The sequence below is a fragment of the Camelus ferus genome, chromosome 1 (genome assembly GCF_009834535.1).
Source record: "Camelus ferus isolate YT-003-E chromosome 1, BCGSAC_Cfer_1.0, whole genome shotgun sequence".
NCBI classification, from domain to species: Eukaryota; Metazoa; Chordata; class Mammalia; order Artiodactyla; family Camelidae; genus Camelus; species Camelus ferus.
In genome coordinates this window covers 26417524-26430553 of record NC_045696.1, presented here as the reverse complement: position 1 = coordinate 26430553, position 13030 = coordinate 26417524, and the positions used below count along the sequence as shown (strand labels likewise).

Here is a 13030-nt window from a genome sequence, read left to right as displayed (position 1 = left end):
TCAAAAAATGGGCAGACGCTCTAAATAGACATTTCTCCAAAAGATGACATACAGATGGCCAACAGGCACATGAAAGATACTCAATATTGCTAATTATTAGAGAAATGCAGATCAAAACTATGAGGTATCACCTTACCCCAGTAAGAATGGCCATCATCAAAAAGTCTACAAATGATAAGAGCCGGTGAAGGTGTGAGAAAAAGGAACCTGCCACACTGTTGGTGGAAAAGCATTTTGATACACTTTTGTCTAGCTGAGGGAGGCATATTGATGAGAAAGAACATTCACCATTGTTGCTATAGTATTAGATTAACAAATACTTTTCTATTTGGCCAATGATTTGATAACTTTTGATACTGAATATTGTGAGGGGAAAATGGCTCACAAAAGGCTTAGACAGAAAATTGATGATATTTAAGCTCTTAGAAACAATATTAAACATTGTAATAAAAAGCAAGAGACATTCTATTCAAGATTGTGGTTATTCCAGGCTAGATATATTTCCAAAATCTCTCTCTCTCCATCCAGCTGCCACTGCCTTATTTTATTCCCTTATCACTTTCATGGTATTGTCCATTCTGCTTGCAATATCACATACATTAAGTCCCTGCCCTCCAATCCATCATCTATACCCAAAGATTAGAATCCCTACATGACAGACAAGACTTCACTATTGGCCTCAAGACACTTTCTCTGATTATCTCCTACTCTATGCATGTTTCAAACTCAACAGACCTCATACAGCAACTACCAACTGCAGAAGGATATAGACAAGCAATTCAAATACGATGTGATGAGTATTACAATAGAGGAGTAAGTTTAAGGAACAATGGAAAATAAAAGAAAGGAAAGTAACCCTAACTAGAACAGGGGTGGGGTTTTGAAGGAGGAGTGGGAAATACTAAAGAAGAACTAATGGGACAATTCCTTTTTTTCCTCATCTTTTATTTTATTTCTATTTTTTGCCTTTGGCTAGGGAAATTTCTCTCCATCTACTTGGCAAATGGCGACATTAGTAACATTCTGTTGCAGTAACTGGTTAGCAATCTACTTTGACATGGAGACTACTTTACATTAGGGCCTACCTCTCGTTGTCTTTGTCCTGGCTCAGAGCCTGGTACCCAACAGCCACCCTTATCTGAGAAACATGATTATCCCTTTCTGGATGCAAGTTATTATTTTGTACACATTGCTTAGCTAGGGCTTGTCATACAAAATAACGTGTGTGTGTGCGCGTGTAGTTTCTGATCTCTACCTCCCACTACTGTGAGTTTCCTAAATCAGGGATCAGATCCTCCTTATTAATTGTATATTTGTTTCTTTCATCTCTTTTGCTTTCCTTCCTGGGTTTAACACTTCTTACGTACTTGAAAAGATAATGTGTGTTGAATAAGTTCTCTATTCTGATATATATTAAAAAAAAAAAAAAACCCAAAATCTACATGTCATCATAAGAAGTACAACTGTAGAATCCTTGCTTGTTACAAATAAAAATTATTAAAAACAAAAAGGTGACTTCTAAAGTTTTTTATTGTTTGTATTTCAAGATAACTTCAAACTTGCATAAGTTTCAAATCAGGGCACATAAACAATTCTATAGGAGAGATCTTCTGAAAAATATTCAATGCTAATATCATGAATAGCAGAGTATATAGAAAATATGCAAAAATCTTTCCTTTTAGAATTATAAGGTTTTCACATTAGAAAATACAAAAATATAAGTCATATATCAAGAAATGGATAAAGTCACTTCAAATCTACTAATTTTAATTAACTCTTGCCATATTGACTTTAGTATATGTTTTCATGACAATTGAAGTAAAAACTTTCAAGTGTTAGTCTTTTAAAAAAATCTAAATCCAAAGAATCACAAAATTAAATTCTGCTGTCAGTTTACAATATGCTAAGACTTAACTACTATTTTTGTTAAGAGTGATAATTTTTTTTTTCAAGAAATACTGGGTATTTAAGACAAATAACTTAAAGGTAAATAAGGACTAAATCACAGGCCACAGACTGAATATATACAGTTAAGACATATATTTCTTTACCTACCTAAAAATATTAAATTGATTTTTAGAAATGTTTTAGGAAAAAAGAATTTCTAATATGTATTCTGGCTAAATACTAAAAGAAATTACAATTCCAAGATAGGTAGAAATAATTTTATATTTTTTATCTTAATATTCTGAAAATAATTTGTATCAAAAAGTAAAAATCTGTACCAATGTGTTTTATTTCATTTTATTTCAGCACACAGATAGATGTTTCCAATTCTACTGCTGGACAGCGAAGTCAAATGAGCATTTAGCACTTATTTGGAAAGTTTAGCATTTATTTGGAATGAATTATTTTAATTTAATGAGTAACAAGCATTATTATAGTCTATATATCTTTTAAGTAGGCTTAGAGGGAAAAGAAAAAAAAAATTCCAAGTTACCTACAATTGTTACGTGATTTGAGTTCAAAACTTTATGCTTATAAATGTTTAACGGCACTACTTTCTCTCTCCAGTTTAAAAGTTCTATTTTCCTACTTTCTTACTACAGCTTGAAAATGCAGATTTCTAATAAACTTATAATAACCTAGGAATCTAACAATCTGTAACAATATTTTTCTGTGTAATACACATCTCTGTTTCCGGCTCCCCTGCCCAGGAACTGTGTGACACTAATGCGTTTATATTACTGACATGTATTACATAAGATCATGTGCAGACTTTCCTTTTTAAAAAAGTCAGAGAAAGAGGGTGTGCTTTTAACTTCCTATTTGAAATGTGAACTTTTAAAAAGAAGTAAAATAAAAAATAATATATATAAATATGGGCATTATAATCCCACAGAAGCAAATGAAGCCCTTTGGAGGGAAAGAAAGATATGGAGAAAAAATATGGAGGAATGCATATGTATATATATGCACGTCCATTTATCTATGTGTATAATGCATATATATAGTTTATATGTATCTATATTATGTAACCAAAAGAAAAGGCAAATGTAGTCTTTTGAACAAACCAAGTGTTGTGGATGAGACAATTCTAACTAGGAAAATTAATCTGGAGACCTCAAAGACACCAGTTACGTAAAATGAGAAGGAGATGAAGAAAAAATTCTAAGCATGTACATGTGATATTTGTGTAAAACAAGACAGAAAAGAAAATCAGTATTTAAATAAATTGAGATATTTTAATATCTAAATACTTCTAAATGAAGAAAAACCTTGGAGAAAGAAAAACTGACTTTATTCTGTAATTTTTTGTTTCAGTTGAAAGCAATGATGACCTGGGGATTGTGAGGAAGACAGAACACTTAGAATTATTAAAATAGAAGAAGCGACTATGTTTCTTCTTACTTGCTATTTTTTTTTTGATTAAAGAATAAAGAGTATTAATGTCTTTCTGCTTCTAAAATCAATTAACACTTTAACAGAGAAAAACAAACTCTTGTGAGATGTTTGAGAAATAAGGAAACTGGTCACATTTAAAGGACCTTAGAGGAAATTTTCTAACTTAAAAAGGTTTTGTTACAGAATGTGCATTGGCTCGAACCTCTTTTATTGCTTCGACCTCTAAATTCCCATCAAAGCTGATGATTAAAGCCCTACCCACTGGCCAGGTCCCTACAATTATCCCATTGATGATGGCGCTCAACAGTGGGCGCCCTGCTATGGCCAGACATCAAGTCATTAGAGAACTGCGAGGGATGATGAAGACGGTTATTTTCATTCCCTTTTCAGCCCTTCTCAGGAGTGGCTCTTTAGTTCACAGAGCTCTGGGTACTTGCTTTCAAACTAACAAGCAATATTATAAATGGAGGCTGCATTATCATGATTGCAGACAATCTAAGGCACTTGACTGGCCAAGGATTCTAGGTCCTTCATGTGTGCTGTGTTGTATTTATCAACTAAAAATACATAGACGGGGAAAACAGTAAAAGGGAGGGGGAGCAATGAACAGGCTGGGAAGGGGGCAGGGAAAACAGAAAACATTTTTGTCAGTATCAAGAGAAAAATGCATAAGAGAGAAAGGAGTATAACCCCGGGCATTTTGTTGGTATATGAAACATTTTTACCCATTTTCTTGCTGTTCCACTGCATAGTGTTCCAGCTCTGTACCAGGAAGGGGCTGGACTGGGGGAGGAGGTAGCGGAACATTGGCCCAGGTCGATCCGTTGTTTTTCTGTGGTTTAGAAGAATTTTTATTTTTCTTCTTTTTTCCACCTTTCCCACCTGAAAGTAATAATACATTTATTCAGACATACTGAATATCAGAAGAAACAGAATACATCAGATGGGAAGATGTATTTATGTTTTCAAAACACCCGAATCAGTATGTTACAGTTGTTAAAAGCTATAAACAATGAAATGATATAATCAGAAAAACATTTTTATAAATCACTCAAAATGATATTGTTTCTTCCACAATGCATTAACCGCAGTGCTGAATAAACCAAAAACATGGCTGCAGTAGCAAAAGCACATTTATTGATTTATTCACATTTGCTGCCTCCACGTTTTCATTGTTAGACGAAATAATGGGCCATAACCAATTCTTTCAAATGTCAGATTTTAGTGCGTTTATAATGAATGCTCTTTTGCATAATCTGTCTCAGTGGAAAACGCAGTGTCTAAGGATATAGGCTAAACTTTTCCATTAGAATTTACTCAATTTAATTAATCCAGGAGAGTAACAGTTTTCTTTCAGAAGTAACTTATAAAAATCAAGCAACTACAATCTGGAGGATACTTGTTAATCTCTCACAATGATACGTTTTAAAGAATTCTTAACCAACGAATGGCACAATTATTTTTGCATATAGTTAGAGTAGTTCCCAGATGTCTTAAGCATCACATTTCTTAAAATTCCAAATATGGTGAGAACTAATAGAAATATAGTAATAGGTTTCAGTATTATTGTAATACAAATGAATTCATGCACAAAACATGAACAGAAAGTAACTCGGCCGCATATGAACCATATCTGGAATTATCAGAACTTAATGAAATATAAAAATAGAATTTGTCATTTGTACAATGCAGTATTTTTCACTCTTCCAAAATTAAATACAATCAAGTTTCTTCTTAAATGGACCCTGGTTGGATGCAGAAATCAGTACTTCCTGAGCAGAATGACAAAAAAGATGTTTCAGGGGAACCTAAGTAAATTCTGGCACCTCCATTATGGTCAATAGCTATATTTCCAAAAAAATGGTATTGACCCCTTGAACTTCACTTTTCTGGAACTAAAAGTTGTGAGCATGAAATATGTGTAGCAGGGCTATCTAACACTAGAGATATCACCAGAAGTTTACTTCATCTCCTTTCTTCTACCAGTTACTAACCTGCATCAGACAATTTATGTGATTTAATAAAAACTGAGTCTCAGAGTGTGACAAAACTGTTAAACTGGACATACACACTATTACCAATAGAGAAGTTATGTTTGTTTTCTAGGTGTGCACATATACACACATTTTTAAAAAGAGCATCCTTGTAAACAAGGTGCTTTTACCATTCCTTTCACTTTTTATCTTCGGCAGCAGGAGAGGTATATTAAGAAAAAGGAGAGCAGGTATCTACTGCTTTGAAAAGAAGAGCTTGATCTCTGGGTTTGAAAACTAACTTCTTACTCAGTTAATAAGTTATGCAATAGATATCACTTCAATTTCCCCACACATAAAACATATAAAATTACTCCTTTTGGAGATTACTTTAAGGTTTACAAGAGATAATGCATGTAAATGGCTCAAAATGTACAGAATGCTGAATAAATGCCGGTCATTATCACCCTTTCCCATCGCCTCTATTTCGGAGCAAACTCTGTTTTACCTGGTTTCAAAGCCTTTGCCACGCCCAACTCCTCCAACACTATTGAGTGTCCCAGAAATAGCCTGATTATTGGAATAAAAATAATCAACCTGACTGAATTTAAGTCTGTAATTTTTGTGTTCAAGGTAGGTGAGCCTTAACCCTTTATTTCCTGATAACCCACCAAAATCATCAAGTGGGATCATATTTTTCACTGTAGTATCAGAACTATATTTCAATACCTAAAAGAAGAATGAGTTGGACATATGTTCTTCATAGCTTTCCCCCTACTTGTAACTCTTTTATTCCTAATATATCTATACGTGTACAATGCTTTTTTCTTCACTTTTCATAGCACTTTTAGAAATGTCATATGGTCACCCGAATTGAGTGACACAAATAGGGAAGTTTTTACATCTCCATTTTATAGATGAGGAAAATTAAAGTTCTTTCTGAGTTTGTGGTCCACATTCACACATTAAGAGCACAAACAATTTAGAACGCAGCAGCTTTACTGGAAATTGCAATCTCTGCAGCTCTGAATCCAGCTCTGCTGAAATCTTTGCCCAAGGTCAAGAAAGCCATTATCAATTCTTCCAAACACCTGGCTTAAAAATGTACTGTGGAAACAGCTGATTTATAGAGGGAATTTGTGAGGGCTTTCCATCCACTGTCCACTTTCCCCTCTTTGGGGAAAATTTCTGCCCTCTCATTATGGGCACTCTTAGTAGGACTATCCCTAAACACAATTGTCTTCTCTAGCAATGAGTTAAGAGGTGGGCTCTTAGCATGGAAGTGGCATATGACTAAGGAAATTAAATTCTCTATCTGAGATCTATATCTTGAGCTAAGTGAATGAGAATCTGTTGCTGTTACTTGCAACCAAGGATCTTTAAGCATTTTAAAGTGATAACTGCCTGTATTATATTTTAGGGAACATATTCTTATGACTTGCAAATATATCTGACCCATCAAACTTCAACTCAAAATGTAAATATTTGGGTTTACGGTTATTTATGCTGAACAAGGGACTTCCATGTAAAGGAAACTATGAAAGCAATTCATTTTTCAAATTAAACTTAGAGTCTATTCTTTAAAAATACTGTTATATAAAAGGTTTAGTATTAGTATTAGTATTAGTATTAGTAAAAGTATTACTACTGAGATTGTGTGATACATCTGTGTGTGTATGTGTATAAACATATTTTGATTGCAGATACTGTTTTGAAAAAGTCTGAGTTTTATATTTTTTAACAGTTGGATTTTTTAAGAAGTGCTAAGAAGTTATGTATTGAATAAACCATAAAAGTGTTTCAAAGAAGGTAAGAAATTTAATCAAATAACTCAGGAATGTCCAATTTTCTTTATTACTGTGATTATTTTAAATTGGTTTCATCACTCTGCACAAATTAAGAAAATCTTATAATACAATATGATTTGATATCCATAGGGTAGTTTGATTTTAAATTTGAGCTTTCAGGAAACGTACCTATGATTATAAGAATAAAATGAACTCTAATATTAAAATCAATTTGACTAAGCTAAAAAGGAAAAAAAAAATCACTACACTGTTACCTCCTAAAGAATGCTTTCTATTACCAATTTAAGTAATTTTGTATTCAAATGTAGATGAAGTAGTTAACATAATTCATAGATATATATAAATGTCACTCAGGAGATTAATGGATTCAAAAATGCAGTAAGCACTACTGTGAATCATGTTCTGCTTACAATTACTCAAAAGATAACTTTTAAAACTCAGTGGTAATCAACATGTACAGAATATTTACTGAAGAATTCACAGGTCTTATATCATCCATGACTTACAGTATATAGATTTTTTTTAAAGTACATATATATTGCTTGAGACTTTACGTATCTTGAATGAAGTAAGCTTAGGATAAATTATTTTTCTGATTATTCAGTACTACTGTGGGACTCATCATAAATAAATGACATATAAGGTTATTCCAAATTCCCCTATGTTATTAAGCCAGTTTAAATTCATAACAGATGTTTAAAATTTTCTGGATTCTATAATCTAGCTAATTCTGCCAATAGGTAAGAAGAGCAAATGACTCATTTTGGAGGTAAGAGAGAGCATTGACATTTTCAGACTAAAAGGGTTCCATCTCTGAGGAAAAGTCATTTAGTAAATGTTACCCTAATGATGTAAAAGAATTAACTCTTTATGGCCTTGATGACTGGTAGCCTGTGACATATCGTAATACACTATAATCCTTTACTAAGAACCTGAGGTTAAAAAAATTCATAAAAACAAATGGCATATCATTAATATGAAAAAATTAAGAAAATAAGGTTATGGCATCAATTAGAAGTGTGTAGATAAAGTCATCAAAGTCATAAAAAATGTAAATGTTATGGTTGGAAGTTAGAATGTCTACTAGAACCTCCTCATTTTAGAGATGAAGATTCTTGGGCTTAGAGAAAAATGAATATCACTGATATTCGTTATAATAGGTGTGTATTTCTTTCCAATAAAATATGTTTTTCCTCACATGTACTGTGCAATACTGACTCATAGATTATTAGTTTAGCTGATGTATCTTGAATATATACTAAAATTTTACAGCATAAAAGAATTATCAACATGAATGATGGGGTATTTTTGGAAATTAAAAGTAAAGAATAACATCCTATATTAACATTCTTGTTACTCTAAATAATATCATTCAACAGATAAGAAATCCTATTATATTATATTTTGGAAAGATGGTCCAAAAATAGGAAGTCACATCACTAGAATCCTAATATTATGAAAAAATCTCCAAAATCATTTGCATTTTAGTTGAATTTATCTTTTCTATCCATGCCATGAAGCTGACTTTCCTATATGAATTTTTTATTATGAAGTTCTCTTGACTTCTAAGTAGGGTTCAAGGCAGATCAAACTTATCTGCTCTTCAATGAGTAGTATTTAGTAAAATGGCACTATTTTTCAGTAAATACATCCTTGTACAATTAGGACATAAGGAGTGATGATGAACTTTATCCCCCTCCCCCAAAGTATGATTTTATTAGGATAAACCGTTACTGTCATTTGAAAGATAAATGTCTGACAGTGAGTTGTGATCCAGTATTTCTTCACAGTTGTTAGGAAGAACACAGGTCGTATGCTGGTGACAAACAAATATTTCTCCTTACTGTGACGAAACCAACCTGAGAGACTGCCACTCCTCTCTGAGCTGTTGTGAGAGCTGGTGGTGCTGAAATCCTGTGACTGGTTGTGTGGCATTCTATTAGACAATCCCTCAGCCAATCGGTAGTCAGGGATGTAAAGTAAGGCTAAGGGTTAAAGGGCAGAGGTCATAGTGGCATCATGTGATTAGTTCACAGCACAAGCCCATGCAGAACATGCAGTTAGCAACTCAGAAGCAGATGTCGTAGGACAGTGGAGGAATGTTTTGTCTATCCTGCCTAATGGAAGTCGAGATGGATTACTGATCACTATTGAAGAAAGAGCTAAAAGGATGAAACCGATTGGTGTTGGTGTGTGGTGATAGCGACAGTGGTGGTGGTGGTGGTGGTAGGGACTGTGCAAGGTACTGAATACATGCTGGTATAGTTTTTTAGTTTAGGTAGTGAACCTGGTAATGAGTCACTAAACTGAACAACAAATACTAATTTCTATCTCATGCACAAATGATATGAAAATAACTTCAGGAAGTAAGGATCTGACTTACCGTTGTTACCTTTGTTCTGATCAGGCAAAGAATAACCAAATCCCATCAGATCTGTTTTTTGCTGAATCGAGCTTTTCCACTGTGGATCAGGCAGATCAACAGCCAGTTCGTGTATGCTATTGGAATGCAATATCTGTGTCGTGGCGTAAGGAGTAGCCTGTGTTATTTGGCTGGAACTGTTGTAAGTGGTTTTGGTTGTGAAGTCAATGCTGCTATAAATGGCTCCGTCTGAGAGCATCGTTGCCGTTTTATCCCCTTGGCCCGGAACTGGTGGCAGCACATCTGTGGTGAACAGAGGGAAATGGAACAATTTAATGATGCACAGGAAGCACAAAACTCTCAGGACTGAAGATGAAAAATAAATGTGTCATGTCGCGCATTTGCATTTCAGCGGAGATGGGCTTCATGAGCCAATGAAGGGAAGATGATGTACAACCATTGCCAAGCTATCAGCCTCGGTGACAGGCAGGCCTGCGGCTCGTCCTTCATGTCTCACGGCTTAAAACACCTCTTCTCCCATCTTCTTCAACCACGAATGAGATGTTTGGTATCTTTCGCTACTAAAAACTGCTTTCAGTTGTTCATTCTGTTTTAGAATCTATGAAATTGTTAGCTCTTTACAGAAACAATGACAAGAGGGAATCTACAAATCACGGATGAAAAAATCTTTTTCCACTTTATCCCAAGAGACGTGGAGTATACCAGCTAAACGGATGCAAACATTTGCAAAATTACACTATCCAAACTATGAGGTACTTTTTTTCTGAAGTTTCAACTTGTTGTTTATCTGAGTTAATTTCACAGCTCCAGAAATGGAGTGTAACTGATGGTAGTAGCACTTTTTTTCCCCTTGGATAACAAAGGAAAATTTTCATGAATAAGTCATTTCCACAATACAGCAGGATTTAACTACAGAAAAAGCAATCTGAGTGATCAGTGCATTTAATTTATGCTACCAAATCTTAGAAGGGGAGAATAATAGTTTCAAGTTATAATACAGCAAGAGTAAAATTAAACTTTAGGAACAACACTGAATATCAATCAGTCCATTTATCACTTTGGTGTGCTGAATTATCGTTACAGGATGCTTTTAAATTCAGAACTGCCACCTCTCTCCTGAGCACTTTCCTTTTCAGAAGAAAGCTACTAGAATTAAAAAAAAAAAACCCACTAAATAATATCATTTTATATGTAGAGTTAAGGTGAATCTAATTATAGAATGCTCCTTAATGATCTATGTTCTGAAAGCCACTCTTCACAGGACATGAGGTCATCAATCCACTTGATTTCTTCATTATGGAAAACAGTCAACTAGTTATCGTACAGTAATAAGAAACCAAATTATCTCAGTACCAAACTAGCTTATCCTCACAAGGAGAAAGTTGAAGTAGTCAAAATATCCTAAAATGTTTAGATTCCATGATATCCAACAAAACTTGAAATAAGGACTCTTGTAAAATATTAATTTTGCTTCTGCATTTTACAAAAGCTAAAAATTATCTTCTCAGCAACATTTATTGTGCAAAGGAAATGAAATAAGATGTATACAAAATCCTAACTCTCTTTGGTACATAGTAAGTGCTTAAAAAGCCTATCACACTGAGAAGAGATAAAGAAGCTTGCAAAAACTTTCTTGATACTTCACCTGGGAAATATTTTCATGGCATGAAAATGAGGTGGAAATGGAAAGTTTAAAAATCTACAAATGTACTCTTTGGCTAAATTAGACTGAGACATTTTAGATGTTAATGTACCTGCTAGAAACTGAAAACAAACAAACAAACAAAAACAAAACACTTTCTCCATCTTTGAGCATTTATTTCTTGATATAAATATAGTATGGCATGTTATTTCAATACAAGTAAAACAGGTAGCTATTCACAATAGTTTTATAATAAGATATTTACCAAATGTACAGCATTATGAATACATGTGCTTAACTCAATTTAACTATGGAAGGCAGTACTTTTTATTAGCATGTACTTTTCAAAACATCTAGGAAAGCCAAGAAAACAAAAATAACAAAATTTTGAAAAACATAACTTACCTCCACGCCCAAAATTCCCAATCTCATTTGGGCCACTATTGCTATTGTTTACGGGCAAGCTCGTGGCTGGCCACGAATCAGCAAGCCATGGATAACTGGGATCTCCAGCATTTAGAAGACCTGGGCGGCTACAACAGGAATGAAAAGGAAATCAGTCCAAGGAACTGAATGAGAGATTTGGATATCTGTCTCATGAACTAAAATGTACTACAGAATTTAAGATTTTAATTCACCTTTAAACTATGTAAGTTCTCAAGAATTAAGGAACTTTAGCAGTTCACCAAGGCTATATATATACAAATCAACTCTGTCAGTGGAAGCAGAACAGTCCTGTCTGGGATTCTGCTGACGTCTAAATGCAGTCAGTTGTCTTCCCTGAAACTGGTGGGAACTGGTTACAAGGCAGTCATCTCGATCCAAGGTCTGGTGAAAAATTGGCACCTCAAGGGAACAACTGCTCAGAGTGATTGCTCCATATCAGCCATTTCCAGGACTTTGGGCTATTGCTTCCTCAATTCCTGCAGTTCCCATATTTATCTGTCCCCTATAGGCTGTAACCCCTGTTATGAGCCCTCATGCTTGGTTTAGAGGCAAGGAACTTGAGGGAGATTAATAAGCAGTATTTATACTGTTCCATCAATAGCACATTTCCAAGTTCTCTAAATTTAAAGTTTTAGGAGTATATTAAAGTTTTTTCCTAAGGTAATAGAAGATCTATTGTGATCTGATCCAGCATGTGCATACAGTCTATGAAAAAGACTCCCTTTACATTGTATTTAATAAAGAAATCCCATCTTTAATATAAAAGATGGGATTCTGATCACCTTCCAGGACATTATCATATTTACAAAGATACAGCAACATCTATAATCATTGTACTTTTTTTTGATAGACCTTTTCTGATACAATCCCTAAGAGAAACATGTGTTTCTATGGAAACTGCAATAAGAAGATCCAAATGCTTTCTTGCTACCTCAACTAGCTCTCATTAGACCTAATCTCTTTTCGCTAAAATATTGATTAACTGGGAGATTGGAAGTTATTACCAGAGCCTAATTACAATCTCCATATCAGCAAAGGGAAAATAGATGAGGATATATGGGTTTGTTATCAGCTTTTATCAATTTCAATTGAGTATCCAAAGTTGTGGAATCCAGTCCTATCAATCTACAGCCTATTCATCATCCATGAATCATTTACTTTGTGATCGATTATGTGTAATTGTTCACTCACAGCAATTTAGTGAGAGCCAATAAGGAGTCTTAAACAACAGCAACTTCATTTGCTAATGTCTAATTAATGCAATAAACATCTTGCTAACAAATGAACATATTCCTTGTGATATTTACTACTAATTTCTTCTGGGGCATCTGGGAGATATGAAACATCTGGACTTGATTACTCTAAAGTGTACAACAGATAGATCATTAAACCTTGTGGTAAGCCATTTAATTCCTCCTAGATTTCTCAGACT

The 13030-nt window shown here is 34.1% G+C and overlaps 1 protein-coding gene across 6 annotated transcripts in view; it reads right to left on the bottom strand.

The window, feature by feature from the left end:
- ROBO2 (roundabout guidance receptor 2) overlaps positions 1–13030 on the bottom strand; it is a 1149410-nt gene that overhangs the window by 36295 nt on the left and 1100085 nt on the right. For all 6 annotated transcript variants that reach the window (XM_032489706.1, XM_032489698.1, XM_032489727.1 and 3 more), the window contains exons 20-22: positions 11557–11684; positions 9510–9791; positions 4071–4227 (exon numbers count right to left, since the gene is read on the bottom strand). In XM_032489706.1, coding sequence (XP_032345597.1) covers positions 4071–4227; positions 9510–9791; positions 11557–11684 — 567 coding nt within the window. The remainder of the gene's footprint in view (positions 1–4070; positions 4228–9509; positions 9792–11556; positions 11685–13030) is intronic.